The 25702-nt window shown below is 35.4% G+C and overlaps 2 protein-coding genes across 3 annotated transcripts in view; one reads left to right on the top strand and one right to left on the bottom strand.

Moving 5' to 3' along the window:
• Positions 1-25702, bottom strand: part of nudC (nuclear distribution C, dynein complex regulator) — a 120439-nt gene that overhangs the window by 46682 nt on the left and 48055 nt on the right. The gene's annotated exons all lie outside the window — the stretch shown is intronic.
• Positions 1-25702, top strand: part of LOC148312943 (uncharacterized) — an 87181-nt gene that overhangs the window by 25776 nt on the left and 35703 nt on the right. Inside the window, exon 1 of one of the 2 annotated variants that reach the window (XM_088270744.1) lies at positions 11378-11739. The exons of the other annotated variant lie outside the window; for it this stretch is intronic. Within the exon in view, the coding sequence (XP_088126870.1) occupies positions 11668-11739 (72 nt within the window). The 5' untranslated portion in view covers positions 11378-11667. Of the gene's footprint in view, positions 1-11377; positions 11740-25702 lie in introns of those variants that run through there. 2 annotated transcript variants of the gene reach the window in all.

A 25702-nucleotide genomic window follows, 5' to 3' on the forward strand; every position in this document is an offset into this window, starting at 1 on the left:
TAGTGATTGTCCTGACGAAGAGACGGGTACGTCTCGATAGACATAAAAATCTCGGCGAGTGGTTTTATACTAATATTATTAACATTTTTGTAAAAAAAGAAATAAATAAAATATAACTTACTAGACTAAAATAATCAGCGTTTAACATTTAATACATACATTTTTAACTTGTCTGTAACAAAATAATCAGCGTTGTTCCTAATAAAAGATATCTTTGTATGTTTTTGGATCTTTAGTTTAGGTGTAGGTACCGCGAATTTTGCTTGTGATCAAAAGTGCTCCCTGACTTCAACAAGTTGCAGAACCACTGAAATAGACTGTCATTTAATTTACGATTTTATACCAGGCGGTTAGAAGCGATGTGGAGTACACAGAGGCTATTCAGCTCACAGGGCGAATCGGGTCGAAGATTTTTTTGACATCTCAACATGTTCATCAAAACACACAAAATGTGCAGTTTTGGTCGACCCTAGGACCAAAACGCACTAGTGATGTTATGACTAACACTCCTAGTGCGTGTTATACCTCGGCTCTTAATGCATGTTTGTTCTGCAACCCCTAGTGCATGTAGGTCTTCTGGTCAAATCACATGTGATAAACATTTCGAGTAGTTTTAAGTGTGTGAAGAGTGCTATGGTGGTGACGGGTAGTATTGTTTGCATGCTGTTGTAGTGATTGTCCTGACGAAGAGACGGGGACGTCTCGAAACCGGTATTCATAAAAATCTCGGTTAGTGGTAATATACTAATATTACTGACATTTTTGTAAAAAAATATAAAATAAAAAAAATCACTTAATGATCTATAAACATTGTACATAATAAGGTAAATAATAAATGCAACTCCTAACTAAACAAAATTAATTCGTTTACAATATTTTGAGTGTGTCCAAATACTTGTTCACAAATCTGGATAATCCCCAATTATAGGAGTTATTTTTCATATTTAAATATGTTTTGCTCGTTAAAATCTTCTTTTCATCTCACCAATAGATGTCTCTAGTGAAATCTAATGATTCAAGAACAATGTTTCGAAATTGGATCATACATATTATACAATATAAAACTTCCAAGAATTTGATTAGTGTGGTTGTCAATCATGGGTAGAATTGGTGAATGTTATGTTACACTTGTGTAAAGTGATCACTTAAACCAGCCTATGACGGTCGTAAGCCCCGTAAATGCCCAGACTTCATCGTTGTTGAAATGTCAACAATAAAATAAATTCGTTATTTTTATACTAAGTAAAGAAATTATAAATTGTATGTAAACATCATTGCTGTACCGGTGTCTCGTGGGATAATATGATTCGCGGCGATTTATTATGAAAAAGCAAACATGGCAAATATTGAAATAATTGGATGTAACACGATAATGCTAAAGCTGCCTCAAGGTTTGACAACTCACCGCGCGTTGATGTCAAAAATTTATTACACAGAAAACTGGACGTGCACGTCAGTTCAAGCGGTCGCTTCGATTGCCCACCATATGTTATTGATATCATGCTATGTATGTAGATGAAATCCTTGAAAACGGGATGCGAATGTAGGAAATTGGTGCGAATTTGTACACCTACATGATTATTTTGTACCTGAAATGGATAAAAAAGGGTGAAATTCCTAATCAAAATTGAAAATCATACATGGACTATGAAAAAAACAATCAAAGTTCAACTTAAAGTATATAGAAAAATGATTAAAAATAAATAAATAAATATATTCCTTATCCGCACTCCAATGGCGCATGCATCACATAAACGCAGTGTTATCTTGATCGTTAACACACGAGGGAAACGTGATCAGCCTCCGCTGGTCTAGAGTAATATTGAATAAATATTCAAGTAAAAAAATCACTTAAATAAATAAAAATGATAGTCCGAGTCTTAAAATCAGATTAGCGATAGTTATTAGCGCAATGAAATTTATCCAAACGCATCTCTGTGCTGTCATAGATTTTCAGCTGGTACAAGCTGTGAAGTGTGTAGTCTAGTAATTTTACATGTCCTTGCAAGAAGCACAGCATTGTCAGCATCCAGAAGGCAACAAACAGTCAAAATGCTAACTTTAGCCCCAATAAATAAACCTATCAGTTCTATCATACGATCATTCATGTATAGATTATTATAAGCAGCCACGGTGACATTACACATCCCTGTTTAGCACCTTTAGAGATGACAAACCAAAATGAAATTCAAAATTGAAACGACTCCTAATGCACGTAGTGCTATCGCATCGTGCAAGGCTGGAATGCTGAAGGCGTATGATTGAGTTGAATGAACAAAAGTATTGAAGGGATTATCTGAGTATGGAGTAAGCAGTAAACTTATCAATTATATGTGACATGACAGTTTAGTATTTGCGCGTAAATTTGTCAATTATTATACAAACAATATTTACAAAGGCCTATTCTATAAGGCATATAAATTAATTAATATCACATGACTTCCGGCTGCCAAATGCCATCAAGTTTGCGTTATGCCAACATTTCGCGGTTAGCACGCAAAACTAGTAACATTTGAAGCTGACACGATTAGACTGACCGTAGTCTACGTTGAAAAATATAAAAACATTCGTCAATCGAACGATTTCGTTTCGCCCATTGCCTATGCAAGCGTATACATTGTAAGATCAGTTCTATGATTCAGTTTATTATGATAAAATTTAAACTAATTTATTGATAACACTCGCCTTATCATTCATCGTTCCCTTTGTGTAATGCCACTTTAAAAAGTATCTTTTCACAAAGTGAACGATGAATGATAAGGAGTGTTATATTACAATACCACAAAATTAACAATGCTTTTAAAATACAAAATATATTATTCATCGATTGTTAACGTATCCATACCCTGTGTCATTCGACAGTCATTTTTTACTTGGGAATTACCACTATTTGTTTAATTCTATTGTGACATATTGCTCACTCCTTTCAAGAACGTAATAAATCAAAAAACTTGATTTTTCAGGAGAACGTTTTTAAAGTTTAAAAATATAATACAATATCAAAATAAATATCAAGCCACTTATTAAACATTTTTCTGTGCAACAGATCTTTTTAGGTAAAACCTGACGGTTTTTTCTCCATTTGAAAAATATTTAGTATATTTACAAAATTAATTAAACAATACCTTTTATTCAAAATGCAAAAACAACACTTTCTGCCCTGTAGCGGGTAAATATCAAGTTAAAAATTTGCCTCTTTTACTGGGATATAGTACATTTTCTGGGCATTCCGAAAACATGCACTACTGAAAATTGACAATTTTTGATTTATGACGTTCTTGAAAGGAGTGAGCGATATATTTAAAACAACGAAATAAACCAATAACGACGAACCAGTTATCAGAAGGTTGTATGGAACTCTGTAGCTGCGAATCTATAAGGGTTACGACAAAAAGGAAGAAAAGAACAGTAAAACAACAGTTTTTTTACAACATTTTGAGTGTGTCCAAATACTTGTTCACAAAATCTGAATTATCTCCAATTACGCCTTATGTGTGAATGCCGAATCAATTATTGAAATACGGTAAACTGTAGGCATCTTTCATAAACGTTGCATGATGGCTTTAAATATTCAATGTACAACTCGGGACTGACCTACGCTTACCACAGGTACTACTCTTTAGTAAAATGTTGGTTTTTATCACACATTATTAGTGCACAATTACATTCAGTATATTTAAAAAAAATATTAAGTGCATGTTAGAAACCAATTCACAAAAGAAAAACATCGTTATATTTTAGGTGAGTGTTAATATATTTTTTTGTCGTACTAAAAAAAATATTTTGATGATTTACATACTACGTTATATATAATAAAACCCTTATCCACACCCCAATGGTGCATAGGGCACTGTGTCTTATAAACGCAGTGTTATCATGATCGTTTTACACATGAAGGAAAGGTGATCAGCCCTCCGCTTCAGGTACCAGTCCATGGTAATATTGAATAAATATTACAGTGAAAAAATGACTTATATTTATTTTTACCCCCCTTGGGAATCGAACCCGGGACCTCCAGAACGGTAGCCGAGCGTGCTGACCATTACACTACGGAGGCGGACAAATGCTACGTTAGGCGAGCGAAATACGCCCGCGTCACCCATCAACTTGCATTCGATCGGTCCCGCATGAGTTTCAAAGATGCCTCTACCTGCCGAAACAATGACGCCCGAATGCCGAAAGAACGAAGAACCGAAGCTAGTCAGTTGCGGACTCGGTTCCTGGGCCGCGGCTGGTTGGCGGTAGGCCGCACTGCACCCATTAAGGTGATAAGATCACAAACAATTGACGGCCACTGAGAGTCTTTACAAACTCGACAAACCCGTTCCGACGCGATCGCCAGTTCTAGAGCGACCCTCCCCCGTGCGATCATCTGATGTCCTCCGAACGTCATTCCGACACTTAACCACTTCACGACGTCACTATATCCTATTCAGTGAAAATTGTCAGAATGCTTGTCCATTTATTTACGGCCGGAGGCAATTTTTTATAAATACATTATAAATACCTACAAGACATTGTATAAAACAGTAAGATAAGCAGTAAATAAAAAGATAACGAATTTTACAAAGTGAAAAATGATTAAGTGTAATTAGTAATATTCATATATATCAAGGGTACGATCGAGGGTCGAAGAGGTGTCGGAAAAAGATAGACCTCCTGGCTCCATAATATACACGAGTGGACAGGAGTAAAAGCGTCGAGGAACTGTTTTGTACTGTCCATAATAGGGAATCTTTCTCACAAGTGATAGTCATTATAATAATAACGGTAATATGAGTAATGGCTCCAGTGTATCTTAAAGAGCTGTGTATTCCAGACGAATTGGTTGATGGACATCTCACATCTCACTCTTCTCCAGTTATCCCTTGACTGCGCTGCACGTACCACTCTAATCACCGAAGTGCCTGCTGCTGTCTATACTTGATCGGTCTACTGTAGGGGGATCTTTCTCTCCCTCTCTTCCCCTCCAGACTACCAATCACAACCAGTCGTTCCAGGATATCCTCATTGCCACGCGCAACGTGTCCAAAGAACTAAATAATCAATCGTGTACAGACACTGGCCAGAGTCAAGTCATTAAAGTGTGACTCCTGATGAATTGACTCGTTGGTGCGTCTAGGTGTCCATGGAATTCGGAGCATGCGCTTCCAACACCCTATTTCCAATGCTTCAATTTTTCTCCTTTCTGCTGCTTTTATGGTCCATGTTTCAACAGCATAGAGAAAAATGGAATGGACCAAACTCTTGACAGGCTTTATCTTGGTGCTGTTACTCACACCCCGGTCTTTCCAGATTTTGTCTAGCCTAGACATGGCAATAAGACGTCTAACTTTACCGCAAACTTATTAATTAAGACGATATTTTTTTAAAATTTGAATAGTCGATTGCGAATTCCGCGAAGATCGTTAGTTCTAGCGATTATTTTCCGGCAATCGTTCCATCTGCTGGTTTTCAGTAGTTTTAAGTTGGTCCATTTGTTTGTTTTTCAGTTTTTACGACTATTTTGACACGGCGATTATCATAAGACTGGCTAAATACGCCTGATTTACATAATATCTCGATATTTTTGACGCTACGCGAAACGGAGGCGCCACGCTTCGTGGGATTTTTATCATATGATCCCAGATGCCGTTTATAATATTTCATTAACAGGATATACTATTCAAATTACGTTATTTATTTTATCATTAAGTATGTGATTTTATTGTAGGTATAAAAAATAAACAGTGATTACGTAAAAAGTTAAATTATGAGGCGAATATGGTTGGTAAAAGAAACATAAAAGAAGATAGAGGAAGATGGAAGAAAACTTGCGATGTTATGATAGATGTTTAAATGGTTGATTAGGCTAGAATGCAAGGCCGAGATGAGCATTACCGATAAAATAAAGAAAGGTGCGTTTTTAGATGGTTTGGGCATGTGGAACGAATGAGTGAACAGTAAAACAAATTTATGAGGCGAATTAAGTTAGAAATAGAAGCAGAGGAAAACTCGGCATGATCAAGTATTTTAAATAATTGAAAGTGGTCAGGTCAGGAGTCGGAATAATCGGCGCGTATGTATGAAGAGATGCATGAGGCGAAGATTTTTCCAAAGACAGATCGGTGTGGCGTTCTATTCTCTCTATCTAACCCTGCGACGTGATGGTTAATTGTAAAAACTTTGGTACATTTGTTCAATAGCGCTCATCTCGAAAACTAAATTTATATGCCCTAATGGAGAGATAATAAGGAGATGAAGCATGAATATGGAAGATACGAATATTGGCATTTTAATCTCTCTGGGTACCACCACTGCGGAAAAGCAGCTTTATGATTAGTTGTAAAAACTTTGGTGCATATGACTTGGGTACATGTTTGTCATGGTCATAAGCGTGTTTTTGTAAATTTTGGACCAGCTAGCTGGCGCTGTAGTCGAGATATGAAAAATAGACGTTTTTCCTCTAAAACTTTAGTTACTTGGACGAGAAATAACACAAAAATCCACCTGTAAATCTAAACTTTAACGTAAGTATATACAAAAAAAAAAAACAAAACATAAATAACACAAGCGGGGCCGTGAAAAACGCAATCGCCACAGCCTCATACAAAAAAACGAGTATGAACTTATGCAAGCTCGATGGCCACTTTTTGTACGTTAGACCATTGTTCCGCAAAGTGTGTGCCGCGGCACACTGGTGTACCGTGGTGATTAGTTGGTATGCCGTGGAAAAAAGTCTAGTTTTGTGAAAATAACACAATTTCTCCAAATTTTGATTGCCTGTGCTCAGTTAAGTAGGCTCACATTTCGCATTGCACATATATTTTTTTATCATTATTATTTTTTATTGGAAAACCAACAAAATATTTCGACAAAAATAACACAGTATGATAAAATAAAAAAATAACAATTCCAATTATAGCAGAGTGAACGCTGTTGAAATGCGCTCCCTCAGACGAATGTGTGGAAAATCATTATATGACAGAATTAAAAACGACGATATAAGAAAGGAATGTAAGGCTGAACGAGGAATAATTGAAAAGATTAGGAAGAGCTCTTTGCGGTGGTATGGACATGTGGAGCGAATGGATAGCGAGAGAATGACTAAGAAAATATATGTGGCGAATGTGAGAGGGAAAACAGAACGTGGACGACCGAAAAAGACTTGGCACGATCAGATCAATCAGAACCTAAAATCTGGCGGTGTCAAAAGTCTGCGTAATCGGAGGGCATGTATGACTAGATGTATGGATGTGAAGGAGGCGAGGAGTGTATGTCAGGACAGAAGAGTGTGGCGTTCCATCCTCTCTGCCTACCCTTGCGGGGAAACGGCGTGATGGTAGTAGTAGTAGTAGTAAAAGTAAAACTATATAGAACATTTCTTTATCGACTGGTCAAAGAGACATCAACAATATTTCTTTTAAGCGTATTAAAAGAAACATTAATTTCATTAAGCATTTCATTGCACATATCGCAGGCTCGATTTAAAAATGAATTTTGGTAGGACTTGGTGTGCATAATATATTAAATATGTTACCATAATATGGTAAATATGCACGTCTGAAATTTCTTGATTTGGTGGGTGTAGCTTGAATGGAAAAAAGTTTGCGGAACACTGCGTTGGACCGTTCGTGGTATGCGGTAGTCGGCGCGAGATGAGACCATGCATCAGGATTGACATTAGTTTGATGGATCTCTCTGTAATAACAGCTGACGGACCATCCACATTCCAGCGACTAGGAAGCGTTACCAAATATCAGAACCTACTCAGATTTGGCTACATCAATTTCACGACCAGGCGTCAGCTACATTCAAGATGTGCCTAAATAGATTTTAAGAAATAGTGGTATTTACTTAGTAAAACTTAAATTTACAAAAACTAATATTTCAAAATAGTCTAAATTTCTCACTCAAGTACATAAATATTGTTTTGTAAAATTTCAGCCATATTTGTGATGAAAAAAATCGGACTACATATAGCGATCTAGGTGTTTTCAGGGCTCACGACATGTAATAGGCTGGTTTAAGTGATCATATTATACACGTGTAACATAAGCTATTCTACCAATACTTGAAAACAGCATTACTTCAATTGACACATTATTGGAAGAGCGAGTTTTGGCACCATCTATGGTTGAGTTAATTTTTTGAAAATTATTTATTAAACAAAGGCCTTGATGAAATGTATGTAAGACTCTTCCCGAATTATTTTATATACTAAAAGTCGCTTTGAACAACGATATTTTTATTTTATTTTATTAAAATTAAACACTTGAATAATCCACTTTATCGAGTTTTATTTTTATTTACGACTAGTTTCGAAAACAGTTAATAGTTAGTTTTAATTTGTACCAGAAGATGAAAACAACTGTCGTTTTCGAAACTAGTCGTAAATAAAAATAAAACTCGATAAAGTGGATAATTCAAGTGTTTAATTTTAATAAAATAATCATGTCATTCCACAAAGTTAATGCCGAATCAATAAATAATATAATTTTTTTATTAAACATATATTTTGACCAGTTATTATGTTCACAATATTTTTAGGGTATCCAAATCCTTGTTCACAAATCTGGGTTTTTCCACTTACGAGTAACATTTTGTTTTATATTGATACTTTTATCAATATGTTTAAAAATATATTACTCCCATGTGAACAAAACCCAGAGTTGTAAACAAAGATATGGAAACACTCAATGTACCGTAGCAAGTCCTTAATTATATTCAAAACGGACGTTGAATCGAATAGCGCCTATAAAAAAGACATCACGAATTTTATTTGAAGAATATTCAAAAACTCCCAAGGGAAACCCAGAGTCGTGAGTCAGATGACACATGTGTAGAGGACAAACGCTAATGTTTACAATGATTGGTTTTATGTTAACAAGAAATACATTTCAATATGTGTGTATGTGTAGCTAGCTAACCATCGCGCCGCTTCTCTGAAGGGGTAGGCAGAGAGAATAGAACGGCACACAGTTCTATCTTTCCAAATAATATTTGCTTCTTCCACATTCATGCATCTCTTCATACACACCCGACGAATATACCAACTTCTGACCTGACCACGCCCAAGTATTTATAATACACGATCATGCCAAGTTTTCTTCTGTCCTCCTCCGCTTCTATTACAAACCACAATCTCCTCATGAATTTGTTATATTTAACTATTAAGCATGCTTCTTAAAATTAATAAGGGCATGTGGGACAGCAGAGGACGATCGCACTTAAACTTCTTCTTTTCTAGCCTTCTATTCTTCACTGCTGGATACAGGCCTCTTCCGTATCCTTCCATTTCCTTCGATCGGTTGCTGCTTGCAGTCAGTTTCTATGTTTGTAGGTTTTCCCCCAGAGCGACTATGTCGTCGGACCATCTCTTTTGGGGTCTTCCGACGCCTCTTTTATTCTCCCAAGGTCTTCATCTTAAAGATTTAGGGGTCCATCTTGTGGGGACTTTTTTTTAAGAAGGGAATTGCATTTATTTACCTTGCTATGTACAAGGTTTATTGATCATTTAGCGGATTTTTTATTCTTCTAGCTAATTCCACATGTTTTTATTTGAATCTGTGTTGGGAACAGGAGGGATAATTATTATAATATATTGTGGGGTATTGTCTCGCAACATGTCCCGCCCATTGCCACTCGAGTCTTGCCACGCGATCCATGATATCCTCAAAGTGTGTTCTACTCGTGGGACGCGCTAAGGTGTCAATTGTCCTGGTGATCCGACCGGGAACTCTAAAACTTACATCATATATCATATGTGGAGGTCCTCGCCAAAACGTTACATTTCCATTATAAATGATTTTAAGTAATCAGGAATTCTAGCTTGTATAATATAATTGTTACGTTTTGGTGCGATTTAATGATTTCATATTGGTTTAACACAGGATTGGTCACGTTTTCTCGCAACTGTAATTAAGATTTTGATAGAATATAGTAAACATAACAGATTAGCATTTAAAGGATTTTTTGTGAAAAAGTGGAATTGTAACTTTTTGGTGAGGACCTTCACAACTAAACCATCACACCAAGAACAGAACGCCACTCCACTCTATATTTGCAAACAATGTTCGTCTTATTCACATTCATGCATCTCCTCATACATACCCGCCGATTGTTTCCACTTTTGACCTGGCCACTTTCAAGTGTTCGATAGAATAAACACAAGAAATTTGCATTTAAAGAATTTTTTGTGAAATATTGGAAATGGAATTTTATGGTGAGGACTTCCACATATATAGTATATCATACATCGTACTTACATCATACTCGTATATCGTATACAATGGCAAGTTCGTCGATTCACCGTTCCTGCTGCCGGCGGGCATCAGTGCCGGAGTTCCGACATTATTCATCGCAGTCGCCAATTAACATGTCAAATTTATTGTAATGAATGTCTCGACATATCTCGAAGCGTCCATCAGCCTCGCAAGACATTGAGGCGTCCATCTCGCGGACCAGTCATGCGAGAACGGTTCGAACTCGCGGGAGTACCGCAATTATCCCGGGAGATAATTAACATACACCCATTGGATCGTGATTGCTAGCATGGTCGTAGGCTGTAGAGTGCGGCTAATGTGGAAGCCTATTTTAATTTATTAAAATGATTCACAAAAAAGGCAGACGAACTTTTGCAAATGTGAAAAAAATAGACCGCCTTTGTAACTAGTTTAGATACTCTCGTTGGCCTTTGGGGTTTGATTCTGGATAGCAACACACACTTGTGCTTGAAGAGGGACTTACACTTACAATTTATTATTTATTTATTTATTTGGCGTTTAATTTATAGAACTCCATTTTAATTTATGTATTAATTGTTCAATCAAACACAGATTTTTTGAGTCAACTAAGTTGTATTTTATTGTTAAAAAAAAACAATACTGTGACAATTGTTTCGCCTAGTTATGGCATAGTTATGACATTTGTTTGAAAAAACCATAACCAGGCGAAACGACTGTCACAATATTATTTTTTATGTGTTTTATTAACAATAAAATACAACTCAGTAGACTCAAAAAATGTGTGTTTGATTTCTAAGGTTTAAAAAAAATTGTTTGGCAGTCACCCAGTGAGAGGATGTTTCTGCCAGTGTCAAGTCTTATTCTTATTTACAAACAAAATAATAATAACATTAAGTTATAACAAAAAAAAAAACAGTTTAAATGCGTTTAGCTATGATTTCTTCGATTAATGTGGTTTAATATTATTTAATTTGAAAAAATCATCCGACAACCTTTTTTCATACGATACTGCAAGGAAATATGAAATTATATATTTTTTTCAACGATGATGATGATTTGGACCTAACGGGACATCCGATTCGCTCCGAAATGGAAAATCTCCAGACGCCGCACGTTTGTTATATAGTATCGGCGGGCCTCTTCAATCCGGCAGTACAGCTCTAGTCGCCTTGCCGCGTGGACGCGCGTTCGCAGCTCCGACACGGAAAGGGTGAGAGAGAATTGTCGCTTCCGGCGGACCAGTGGAAAAGGCGGGACGCCCCCATCTCCCGCGCTTTCCCTGCTTCCGATCAAGTGCCAAATACCGCCGACTTATTACCGCATTGTGTTCGCCACGTTGTTTTGTTGACACCGATCCCGGATCGTATTTACGAAAGTGCAAAGTAAACCAAACACTATTGGAGAAGAAAGACTCTAGAGATTTATCCCGTCTGAACTGAACATGGATAGAAGGACTGTTAGAGGAGCTTCGCTGCCCGCTCCATATGAGAGTGGGATAGAAACGGAAGAAGAAGTAAGTCATTATATACTCGTATTCAAATCAAAGGTGTTTTCCATAAAAGTATATATAAAAATTTCTTTAATGTTTTTCGCAGATACTTTATGGCACATTTTATAAAATAAAATAACTTAGTTTTTAACCTTTTTTATTGGAACATTTTTTCTCCGGTTGGAGAAAAAACGTACCAATAAAAAAGTGGTTAAAAACAAAGTTGTTTTATTTAATAAAGTGTAAAAAATAATTAAAACTATATATTTAATATTAAAATTTTAAATGTTAAAATCAAACAATGATTTTTAGAGTCTCCTAAAGTGTAATTTAATGTTAAAAAAAAAATTTGTGACATTTATTTCAACATTAGTTTAAAAATGTCATAAGAAGGTCGAAACAATTATCACATTTAAAAAAAAAAATACAATTTAGTAGATTGTTTTCATCGAAAGGTGATTACAAAAATTCGTGAGTAATGAAATAAAACTTAACAAGTGGTATTATACAATAGTTTAATTTTTTAATACCCTAGAAGATGTTTTAAATTTGAAAACTTTTGCGCAAGAGACAGCGAATTTACTGATAACAGATGTACTGCGTTATTGATTTTTTAATACTTTTATATTTTCGCTAATAATGTAATCCCACGATAGGAAATTTTTTTATTATGTTTAACTAAATATATCATGAATATAAACATATTGTTTTTTGTATGTGGTCGGAATTTCGATAGGAATTTCTTTGATATCAGAAAAATTATTATATTTTGTATTTTAAAAGAATAATTAAGTTTATGATATGGCAATATAACACTATCCTTATCATTTCTCATTCGATTTGAGCAATACCACTTTTTAAGTATTACTAGTAGTATTACACAAAGTGAATGATAAGGAATATACCATACATTCATTGATATCTCAAACAAATAAGAATAATTCAAGAAAATCATCAATATTAAGTTTTGGTATGGTAATACAACACTTAACTTATCATTCATCATTCACTTTGTGTAATACCACATTTTGGGTGGCAGTATTACACATAAATGAATGATAAGAAGAGTAGAATATCACACAACTACATAATTCTATATATATCAACAAAATCCTCAATAAATAAACAAAGTGCTACGCATTCTCTTTGTGGAAATTCTAACGACAATTTAAAAAGTATTATCAACAAGACACAAATTTAAAGAATTGTCGGTATGTTTTTGTAATAATATCAATCCATGTCGTAATCGAATAGAAAGGATTTAACACGGTCAATAACTGTTCAAAACCGATTGAATTAATTTGTAATAACAATAGTGTATAATTTAAAAAAAAAAATTAACGAAATATATTAAATATTATAACATTGTTTTCATAAGTGAAACATTTATCTTTTATACTCCTCAAATTCATGGTAAAAATATACCAATTACTAAATTAATATTCAAAATACAAATGATCAACGTTCAAATTCATTTACAAGTATGTAATGGGGCGAACTAACATTTGCTTTCGTAACTGAAGCGTTTACCTTCAATATGCTTCAAAATTTATAGTAAAAATATACCAAATACTAAATAATTACACAAAATGAAAATGTTCAGTGTTCAAATTCATATAATGAGGCGACGTTACCTTTGTTTTCATAAATGAAGCGTTTACGAAGGTAAATAAATGCTACAAATTTTATGATAAAAATATACTAAATAATTACATAAATTTAAAATGATCATTGTTTGAATTAATATTATGGGTCGACTTAAACTTTGATTTCATAAGCGTTTATGCCCGAAATTTAACGATAAAAATACACTAAATACTAAACGAATATTCAAAATGAAAATTTTCAAATTTATAAAATAGGGCGAATAAGCCCATGTTCTGTTAATGAACGTTAATCATCAATATGCCCTGAAATTAACAGTAAAAACATACAAATTACTTGATAAATGTAAAAAATTAAAATGTTTAATTTTCTTAATTCTAATATAAACTCGACGCCGATATATAATGCTATGCCTACTGATTCGAGATAAAGACGAACGTAATAATAAAAGAACAGTAGGCCTGCAATACAGGTTGTTAATATAGATAAGTGTTTTCCATTCACCAGAGAAATTCCTGATTGGCCCACACTAGATTATCCCTCCTGTTCCCAACAAAGATAATAAAACATTTTTTTTTAAGTTAGAGGAAAAACAACCCACTTAATGATCTATAAACCTTGAACATAGTAGATAACTCCCATTTAAAAAAAAAAATATAAGTATATACCCTTATCCGAACATCATTCATGGTTTTGCCGCACTGCCAGATCGCATTTCGACTGCATTCAGTCTACTTCCTTCCTTCCTTTGCCAACTCCATGCTTCACTTCCATACCAGCTACATATATAGGCTGATAAAATACGGAAATAAATGTCGGAAACGTCTTCTACCACCAACCACATTCGCGTCATAAATTTAATTTAATTTATTTCTTCACTCGTTCGATTCACATGCCCAAACCATCTCAACACACCTATCTTAGCCTTGGTTTTTTCCCTTTTATCACCATTCGAATATCCATCATACATGGTTTTGCGACACTGCCAGATCGCGTTTCGACTGCATTCAGTCTACTTGCATCCCTCATTCTCCTGGCCAAATTTCATACCAACCACATTTGGTTTACTATACTTTCTTCGCTCATTCGATTTACGTGCCACACCTTTCTTAAATTTATTATTTCTCGCATTCCTTCCTTATTTCACCATTCAAACATCTATCATGCATGGTTTTGCCTCACTGCCAGATTGCATTTCGACTGCATTCAGTCTACTCTCATCCTTTGCCGTGCTTCAATTCCATGCCATTGATATAGACTGATAAAATACGGAAATAAATCGCGGGTAATGAACGGACAATGAGCGGAAAACCGAACTATCGGGCCGAGATCTTGCGGACATAATGTATTCCATGCATTAAACATTGCTGTTCAGCTCAAACAAGTAATCTCGCATGCGTGTAGGTTCGTTGGATCTGAGGACAAGGGTTGGGTAGGTTACCGGCGTCCATTCAGTGCATGCGAGCACATATGCAAGTCATGTCTCCTTACTGTGCAGAATCGCTAAACCGCGCTTTGTATTGTACGTTTAATAAAGCCAACATTACACGGGAAAATATATCCGAATTATATTATAGTGTCGTAAATATAAACGAGACAACAATAGCTTCTGGAAGATGCCGACTGAGATTGTTGTTTTAGAAACCAGAGCGTTTAAGTAGGTGTCCTATCAGAATATAAATATAAATCAGAACGTTGTAAAACACCACTTTTAATTTTTTTAGAAAGGAAAGAAAGAAATGGAGTTATTGAATTTTGAGGTATGGTTATATTTATTTAATGAATACAAAAAAAAACATAACAATTTCACGGGCGTATTCTCGCTGGAGTCAATCGGCGGGACAGACCTACTTCATAATTTTTGACAAACAAAACGCCAAAGAAGGATTCATTTTATAAATAAATTATTTTTCTATCGAGTGAACAAAAAAAAAAGGAGAAAAAATGAGAAATTCTAACGTATTGAAAAATAGTATGTGGTATTTTTTTTAAAACAAAAAATTTGCATAAAAATATGAGATTCACGTTTTCAGACGTCTCCCAGTATGCTAAATAATCCGATTAGGGATCTAGCATACGGAATCGTTACGCTTATTATTATCAAGTATCGGGTTACTCGAGTCGGGTTGAAATTCGCAAAGCACATTAGTGTCCGGCCGGTGAGTAGCACAGGTGCGCGCAGCCAGCTCTGCACACCCTCTCGGGGACTGGACCTGCTGGTTACAGTCGCCAGACGGCCTTGGTGTGCAGAGGCCATTGGCAGCGGACTGCAGCACATACTAGCGCAGACTATCGCACACCCTGCGAGCGATGTGGCTCCCTTAACGGGTAGGTACTAGAGTGGTAGAACTTGATTCTGGAGCTAACACCCACGGTAACTGGTATGCGAGGGCGACTTAGCCAGACAAATCGCAAGTAGTTATCGATACGAAAAGTCATAAACAACAGAAATTCAAACAAATGTAAATAACGAAAGTAGAAGAGAATATGGGAAGATGAAAATAGATGAGGCGGTATATGGAGCGTTTTTAAGAAAAGGTAGGAGTTATGTCGTTTAAAGATCTGAGGATGAAAAAAATGGTTTTGAGCGATGAAAACATAATTTTTTACAGTTTAGAATCATAACTAACTAGCTGAGTCGTTTCAGGCAGAGAGATTAGAGAACCACACCATTCTGTCTTTGCAAACAATCTTACCTCTTCCACATTCATGTATATCCTCATTCATACTCGCCGTATATTCAAGCTCCTGACATGACCATTTTCAATTATTTGAAATACTTGACAATCTAAAGTTTTACTTGGTCTTTCCCTGCTCCTATACTTATTTATTATAAATAATAAATAAGTATAGGAGGATATATATATAAGACTTGGCACGATCTAGACTAGAAATATGGATGTGAAGGAAGCGAGGAGTGTATGTCAGGACAGAAGAGTGTGGCGTTCCATCCTTTCTGCCTACCCCTGCTGGGAAACGGCGTGATGGTAGTAGTAGTAGTAGTAGTAGTATATAATATGAACATAATGATGACGCACATCTATAGAAATGTACGTACCTATTCTTTTATATAGAAGTTGAGTTATGTTTTCGCGCAATTTATAATACGCTAATCGTAGGTATAATATATGTTTTGAAAAAAAAAACACTATTGATTTCACTGGCTAACCTTCAACGAAATACGGGTGAAAGCTAATAGTACATTGATGGACATGTAACGTGAATGATGGCAAAAATATTTTCACCTTCCGAGGTGAGATCATAGCTATCGCCTTGCTATCGGGCGAGATTAAAATTAAGATTATCGTAAGGAGCAAAAAAAAAAGAACTGACGAAACATTTCTTTCCAACGACTATCAACAGTTTTAACTGTGTAAAAAACACTGACTGCGAACAAAATATATTTTATTTCATTTTATCTTATTTTATTTTATTTACGGCTAATGCCTTTAACAATATCAACAAAAATATGTACAATAACAATTAAGAATACACTTATAAAAATCATCACTATTATACAATACATTTAATATAATACAATATATTTTCAAAACAATTCGTCCCATAAATGACAGTTTTTTTAAATTATTTATTTGGCAGTATAAATAATTAGAAAAAAAACTAGAGGTAAAATAACTGTGAACAGACTACATACTGGAAAGAAATCTGGAAGATTGCGAATTCTCTCGTAGTTAAACGGCCAAAATCGTAAGTTCTGAACAACACGGATTCACAAGGGGATTTATCTAGTTGATCTATCAGAAATACATATCAGATTCGCTTAAAAATAAGTGGAGCAGAAACCATAACTCGCGAACAATCTTTTAGACAGAATAAAAATATTGATAATAAAACCTATACGATGTTTGATAATGATGACAATAGATGTTTATAAAACATTAAATGCATAGATAATACCGCTAAGTAACTGCTGATTCGAATAATTATTTTTAGCAAAAGTTATAACAGGCTTTTGAGAAGATATTTTCAAGGTAAAATAAAGGATCTCAATGCAAAATCACAGCATCAAAGCCAACAAAACAAAGAAGGCAGAAGTACAGAATTTCCCATGCGAATATTTTAATAAATTATTAAATAATACAAAACTGAAATGAAATTAATTACGATGTAACACAAGCCGTGGTTTGATCATTTACTAATTGAACATACAAAAAAAGTCGTATCATACATATTTAATCATTTTCCTGTTGACAGTTTAATTTCGTTGGTATCGAAATGAATGAATGAGTGTGCACGCTAGAGTTCCGAGCGATGGCGACCTCAGTGCCTAGAGCAGTGGTTCTTAAACTTGTTGGAGGTACCGAATCCTACCAGTTTCATATGCGCGTTCAACGAACCCTTAATTGGACAAATTAATATTTTTTCTGCTCGACAGAGTTGAATAATTGTTTTGGCTTGACATAGTTAAATATTTTTTTCCTCCACTTAATAATATTTTTTGCTCAACATAATTTTGCAAGTTTGAAGGGATCAAAATATCTAGAAAGGTATCACACAACATACCATCACGGCAGTTAGAATTCGACTATAGGGCGGCAGTGTTGCCAGGAAATTATAACAAGTTCAAAAAAAATATATCGTACATTCAATATCAGAATTAAAGCGAGCGTTTTTGCCTAGAATTTTCACTCATGAATTACATGAAATTATAGTAACTTTAAACATAAAGAGTAAATCCACTCACGAGTAGGCAAAGGCTATAAAACCAAAAAAGTTGAAGCCTGAGTAGGGTCATGATAAGCGGTGTTGCATAAGCCGTAGCTAGATTTCAGAGTCACTTGGACGTAAGGTAATTTAAAAAAAAAACTGAATTAAAGAAAATCTAATAAGAACAGCCTTGATAATTATAAATTTGCTAATCACCTTATATCTGAAGACCATCAAAATCAACGAGTATAGAAATTTTACATGTAAATATAACTGGTCATTGTTTAGATAATCTAGAAATATTATAAATTAGTAAAGCAATTAATAAAGACTTGCCCATAATAATTAACGAACTAAATTTAAATTCGATTCCACTTTTTAAAATATTCCCATTGTGATTCACTTGTCTTCTTTCTCTCATTACACATTACTGCACGCATTATTTTAGCGTTTGAGCTTTTGCATTATTTTTATTGCTAGATTGATATATTCCTTTCAAATAATATACTTTTTTTTGGAATCTGAGCCCACCATCCACCCGCAGCAGTTATAGAGTGCTGAGGGACTCTCTGTCAGCTAATAATCAAATAATAATAATATACTGTCAAATAATATACTATATTTATTTGGATACATGAATAAATCGTACGTCGTATCATTTTTCATAATATCGTACAAGTCGGGTGTATTTTGACCTCCGCCGAACCCAGGTTAAGAACCACTGACCTAGAGTACTCGAGTACTGCTGGCCGGGTACTACTCCGCAGAAAATGATCAATGACATCTAATTGCGAAGATGATGAATGGTTTTCCTTGACACAATGCTCCATCCGTTTTGTCGCCGCTTGAACATAATTTGAGAATTCAATATATTATATAATCGATGGAAATCACGCGGTAAGAAGAGAAAGAAATATACGTATCGATATAGAATCATAAATACAAGCTAAACTGGAATTACACACATAGTCCTGGTTCCAACCCTAATGTATGGTAGTGAAGCATGGAGTTGGGAAAAGAAGAATTAAACTAGACTTAATGCAGTCGCAATGCGATCCCTCAGACAAATGTGCGGCAAAACGGCGTGTGATGGATCTTCGACCGTTGATCCATCATGCATCGTTTTCCCGCCCATAAGAAAAGAAGGCAAGGCTGAGATAAGCACTATCGAAAGCACCATGGTTGTCAATCATAGGTAGAATTGGTGAATGTTACACGTGTGTATAGTGATCACTCTAACCAGCCTATGACGGTCGTAAGCCCCGCGAATACCCAGACTTCCATATTCTTCTACATCCATGTTGAGATGTCAAAATATATGATCGACAGAATTAAGAAAGGTGTGTAGAGATGGTTTGGGCATCTGGAACGCTTCTCCGCAGGGGCAGGCAGAGAGAATAGAACGCCACACCGATATGTCTTTGCAAACAATCTTCGCCCCTTCCACATTTGTGCATCTCATACATATCCACCGATGATTTCAACCTGACCATAACCGAATATATGAAATACCTAATCAAGCCGAGTTTTCCTCGGTCTCCCTCTGCCTCTCAAATTAACAGTTATTTCTTCACTCATTTCTAGAGATATACAACATACAAAATTTGTGTACATACTAAAAGGATATATCGTATAGATTTATATTATCCACTGATACTTCGTGATGGAATTGCATTTTTAATTTATTATTAGATTAAAACCAATATTTTTAGCTTTTTCACTTTTTTATTTGACCAGCGACCGGGTTTCGTCGTTACCGACATCATCAGACTGGTGATCTTAAAAGGAAATATTTAATTTAAAAGAATAATTTTATCTGATTTTAAAACGCGGTATCAAGTATCTTAACAGATCTGTTTTCATATACAAAAGAAATAATTATATTTAAACAATTTAAGAAATATCGATGATTGCACATCTGGGTATATATTTACTTTGAATGTAAGTTATGATGTGATTATACCACGACTTGTAAGTAAAATTTACTTTAAATATAAGTCATCGTATAAACACATCCTTTACTTTAGTAAATATTTATTCAATATTTTACAAAAAATGCCATCATCGTCTTACTCAAATGTTAAACGAAGCAGCAAAAATGCACTTCAGTATATTTAAAGACCGTATGTCAAATATGATATCATATGACAGACGTTTTGCATATAAAGATGTGTTTATCGATAAATCGTTTATTGATTTGGAGAGTGAATGCTGGGAACAAAGTGAATGGTGCACTGAAATCAGTTATAGCAAATAAAAACCTATCAGCGGAAGCTAAACTGGCAGTGCACAACGGAGTCCTGGTTCCAACTCTAATGTATGGAAGTGAAACATGGAGTTGGCAAAAGAAGGATGAAAGTAGACTGAATGCAGTCGAAATGCGATCTCTCAGAAGAATGTGCGACAAAACGATGTATGATAGATGTGCTAATAGTGAAATAAGGAAGGAATGCAAAGCTGAGATAAGCATAATCGATCAAATTAAGAAAGGTGTGTTGAGATGGTTTGGACATGTGGAACGAATGAGTGAGGAAAGAACGGTAAAACAAATTTATGAGGCGAATGTTAGCGGGAAAAGAAGCAGAGGAAGACCGAGAAAAACATGGCACGATCAGGTATGCCAAATACTTGAAAGTGGTTAGGTTAGGAGTCGTAACAATCGGCGGGTATGTATGAGCGGATGCATGAACGTGGAAGAGGCGAAGAATGTTTGCAAGGACAGAGTGATGTGGCGCTCTATTATCTCTGCCTACCCCTGCGGAAACGGCGTGATGGTTACTTAGTTAGTTGAGACAATTCCACAATTTTCATCCCGAAACTAATATGATTCGTATAAAGGATTGAAATACCTATTTATGACTCCGGTATTGCAACAGACATGGTCTCTTCCTAACCTTGCAAGCAAAGCTATTTGCAGTATCAAAATTATGTATTATTACGAGTGCAGCCAGTTAGGTAGGTAAGTGGGTGGTATGTACGACCGCATAACGCGTTGTAACATCTAGCTGACGACGCGACCTTTGTGCAAGCACGATTATACAGTAGTTTGAGGATTAAAGGTACTGGGAGCCGTTTATCAAACAACATTATAAACCGCGAATAAATTATGTTTTGAATATTGAAAGGATTAACTTTTTGGATCATATTGATATATTATTTTGAGAAATAATAGTAATAATTATACGTAATTTAAAAAAATAATAATTATACGCAAATAAATTATTCAATGGACCAACATATAAAGTATTGTAATACAATGCGATAACGCGATGCTCGCAAGTTCTCGCGAATTTTACTCGTACGAATCCGCGATTAAGGCCCAGCATTCGTTTAGTCGCAACTTAAATTTTCTCTAAATCCAGGTAATATTTTGCGTGATTAATTTTTTTCTGAAAACATCGTTTTTGCACTGAAATAAAGAGTTTTTCTTCGAAATAATAAAATGGTTTTGAAAAGAAAAGAGTTATAATTTTCTCCAAATCCAGGTAACATTTTACCTATTTTTTTTTCCTTAAAACACCGTTTTCGCATTGAAAATAAGTTTTCCTTCGAAATAATTACACGATTTTGAAAATAAAAGAGTCATTGGCAGGTAAGGAGTTTAAAAAAAAATATAAAAATATTTTTCTACATATATTCTAAAAAACAAACAAATCCAATATACATTATTTAAAAATATAGGGCGTGTAGAGACATGTGACCTCTTCGGTGGCCTCCGGTGAAACGAATGCGACTTAAGGAATGCTGGGCCTTAAGGGGATTTTCAGAATATATATAGATTTTTTTAAACTATGCTATGAGGGGTCGTAAACCCATTAATACCCCATATTCTTCTTCATCTAGGATGAAGAAGAATATGGAAGTCAAGGCATTTACGGGGCTTACGACCGTCATAGGCTGGTTTAAGTGTTCACTTTACACACATGTAACATTCACCAATTTCATCTCGCCAATTCTCTCTAGTGAAATTCGAGTGATTCAAGCAGTATGTTTTGAAATTCAACCATATAAGTATATTGAAGTTTCAAGAATTTGGGTAGAATTGGTGGAATTTGTGGTTGTAAATCATGGGTAGAACACGTGGGTAAAGTGATCACTTAAACCAGCCTACGACGGTCGTAAGCCCCGTAAATACCCAGACTTCCATATTCATCTTGATCTTTGTTGAGATGTCAACAAAATACTATGAGAAATAACTCCTATAATTGGAGATAATCCAGAATTGTTTAAGTATTTGGACACATTCAATATGTTGTAAAGTTAAAATCGGTTACAAAGAATACGCTTGTTACAGAAAACATGAGTTTTTTTTATATCTCACGAGACCTGAAGATTTCGTTCAATTCGAGTAATCATATGTGCAACTTAATCAAATCAAAGTTTCGAGAATTTTAATAAATTGGATATTTAAAAAAATAGTAATAACACCCATTACAGTATACAAGCCAATTAATTAACAGTAACGAGAGAACGAAGTACTGTCGCAACAAAATCACTGAAACAATGCAACGCAACGCCCAGAAAATAATTGCGTCAATACAGGCAGCACACAGAAATATAATTAAGTACATAAAATTCTTATATCGGGTGCATAAAAATGAGAAAATCATGTGAACAGGTATTTGGACACACTCAAAATGTTGTTAATAAAATAACTGGTCAAATCATACGCTTAAATAAAAAATGAAAATGGTATTTAGATGTATCTCGTGAAGTCTATTGAGTTCATGAGCTGTGAATCGAGTTTAATTAATATATCTATAAGTTCCAAGAATTTGAGTAGTGTGGTTGTCAATGATGGGTAGAATTGGTGAATGTGACACATATGTAAAGTGACACTTAACCAAGCCTATAACGGTCGTAAGCCCCATAAATACCTAGAATATATCTTATATTCTTCTTCATGTAAAGAAGTCAAAAATAGTGTAAAACATTACTCCTAAGCGGAGATAATTCAGATTTGTGAACAAGCATTTGTACACACTTAAAATTATGTACATACTAATTGTTTTATTACAGTAAAACCCGCTATAATGTTGAGATAGGTACTGCGGTATCGGAGGGAACGTTATAAGGAGTGAATGTTTTAAATTGAATTTTTACATTTCAACCAGCGGGAATGATTGAAATAAGTCATTTTTAAAGTAAAATACAATTTTAAAACATTCACCCTCTATAACGTACTCTCCGATAACGCAGTACCTATCTTAACGTTATAGGGAGATTTATTGTGTATTTTCTCATTTATGGTCGCGCACAAAGCTGCCGAGTTCGATTCGGCGTTTGATCGTAAACAAATTTGTGATTCCTAACACAAAGTAAACAGACACGTTTGTTGGCACCGCGTGGTGTGCATAATGCTAAGCGAATAAGGAGTAAGTAGGGATCATCATCGTCTGCTAGAAACCAGGTCAGGGCAGCATCAAGTACCGCTCTAGCGCCTGAGAGCTGCGCGCTCGACGTTTTCTCTGTTATTATGTTTTCTCAAGGGCCTGCGGTCCAATTTATATACACATTTATATTTCTCATATTATATTATAACTCGTGTTATTTATTTAAAGGTGTCTCAACTTGATATGAAAAATGTATTATTCTTCCCCTTTTAATGAAAGAAGATGGAAGTCTGATCATCTGAGCATCAAAAGGAATAAGCTCGATAACTACTCCACCAATTCCTCGACTGACAGCGCACTTCACAACTGTATCGAAAACCTTACCGGTATGCGGAAGGATCTAAAACTGTTGCATAAATACAGGTTACAAAAATTAAGGCAATATGGATGTTCAATGATGGCCAAAATGGTGAACGTTACACAAGTGTATAAGGTGATCGTGTCAGGTCCCCCAGACGTCGACTATCACTCGAGAGAAATTGTCTTTGTCTTGGGAAGCTCTTAACAGCACCTCGACGGTCTTGATTTCCATCCAATCTCGTATATTTCGGAGCCAAGAGATTGTCTTCTGCCCACACCTCGTCGACCCTCTATTTAATAGTGATCGCTTAAGCCAGCTAAATGCCAGGTCGTAAGCCCTGGGATGCTCAGACTTTAATAGGACGCGTGCTACATGCGCGTAGACACTCGTGATAACACTTGATGACGTCCCAATTAAACAGGACACTTGAGTCCCCTTTTTGTCAGGAGGCAGGTTGGACTGAAGCGAGTATTAATTAAGAACACAGTATCGACTATTTATATATATGTTTATTTAAAAACAAACAATAGACAGTCAATACTCATGTGTTTCCAAACAGCTCTGTAAAGTTATGTTACACCCGACTCGCACGAAATACCAAATATACCAAGACTATTTTAAAAACCCTCTTGCTTTAGGATAGGGAATCATAAAATGCTGTACCCATTTATGATGGCCATGGGAACGCATCTCGCACCTAAGCCGGACAACACATGACGAGTCCCTCGACTTTCTAGGTAGGATTGTAAAAGGGCGAATGGGAAATGGCTGGGCCATTGCACAGACTTCCATCTTCTTTAATAAAAAGGGAAAAACGATAAATTGTTCATATCAAGCTTATCTATACACCTTTAGTTAGCTCTCCAACATATGTTTGACTAGCTCGATTTGCACACATTCAACTGCCGCGAGAGACCAGCCTCTTATATTGTAATGTTGGCAGACGGCTTGGGATGGCTGGGCGCTTGTTACCCATGGCCTTGCGCGAACAGAGGAACGGCGTGTGTGAGGCAAACAGACGTGAAGTCATTTCCGCCGATGGGAGCCATGCCTTTGTGCAAGTAGCGGGCGCCGGTACAGTTGCACTTGCGCAACTCGGGGGACGCGTTGCGCAAGCGCGATCTCCTAACGTTCATGCAGGCCTGGTATCCGACGAAAACCCCAAGGATACTTGTATTCTTCAACAACTGAACAATGTCATACAATAGGGAAGATAAAAGAATTGAATATAGAGTGTGGACGAGTGAACAGCGTATCGGTAAAAATATGGGTTTTTCTATATTGTGTACAAATACTATATGGAAAAAATCCATATTTGTTACCGATATGCTGTAATAATTGTGGGTATACGTTAAAATCTGTTTGCATAATCCGTGTTATTTAAAGCTTTTAGCCTGAATAAAATACCCGCTATAAAACTTTTTAAAGTTGAATTTACTTTTAAAACCGCATTACTGTGACATTTCAAACTACTTAGTGTATTTGCCAGTTTATAGAACGTTGAAAACTTTATAATATGCATCATTAAGTCAAAATTACATATTTTCGAGTTAACGTTTTTTGCCAGTACACCCACGATAATATATAGATATTTGATCCAACAATAAAGGTAATTCACTTCAAATTGGCCGTTTCAAAAATCAAATTGTACATTTAACAAATCGAATTGGACGTTGTATTGAATTTTATAAAACAGATTGAAATTTTATAAATATATTCAAAGTAGTAAGTACACATGATTTAAAGTGGTATTGAAAATCTAGTCTGAAAACATGAGTACACATCTAGCGCACAGACTATGACTGCGCGCCGCGCAGGCTTGCCAGCTTGACGACTAACGTACTGAGAGTACTGCCAGTATTGAGAGTAAAAGATGTGGGCAGGTATCCATCCACACTGACGGTATATATAATACTAATTAGAATATATGTAATTTAAAAAAGTTTAACTATCAAGTAAAATTTGACCCCTTAAATTTTAAGTTGTAGACCTTGGGAGAATAAGAGAGGCGTCGGAAGAC

The sequence above is a fragment of the Brachycentrus maculatus genome, unplaced genomic scaffold (genome assembly GCF_059751285.1).
Source record: "Brachycentrus maculatus isolate JH-2025_06_01 unplaced genomic scaffold, ASM5975128v1 h1tg000028l, whole genome shotgun sequence".
Classification (NCBI taxonomy): Eukaryota; Metazoa; Arthropoda; class Insecta; order Trichoptera; family Brachycentridae; genus Brachycentrus; species Brachycentrus maculatus.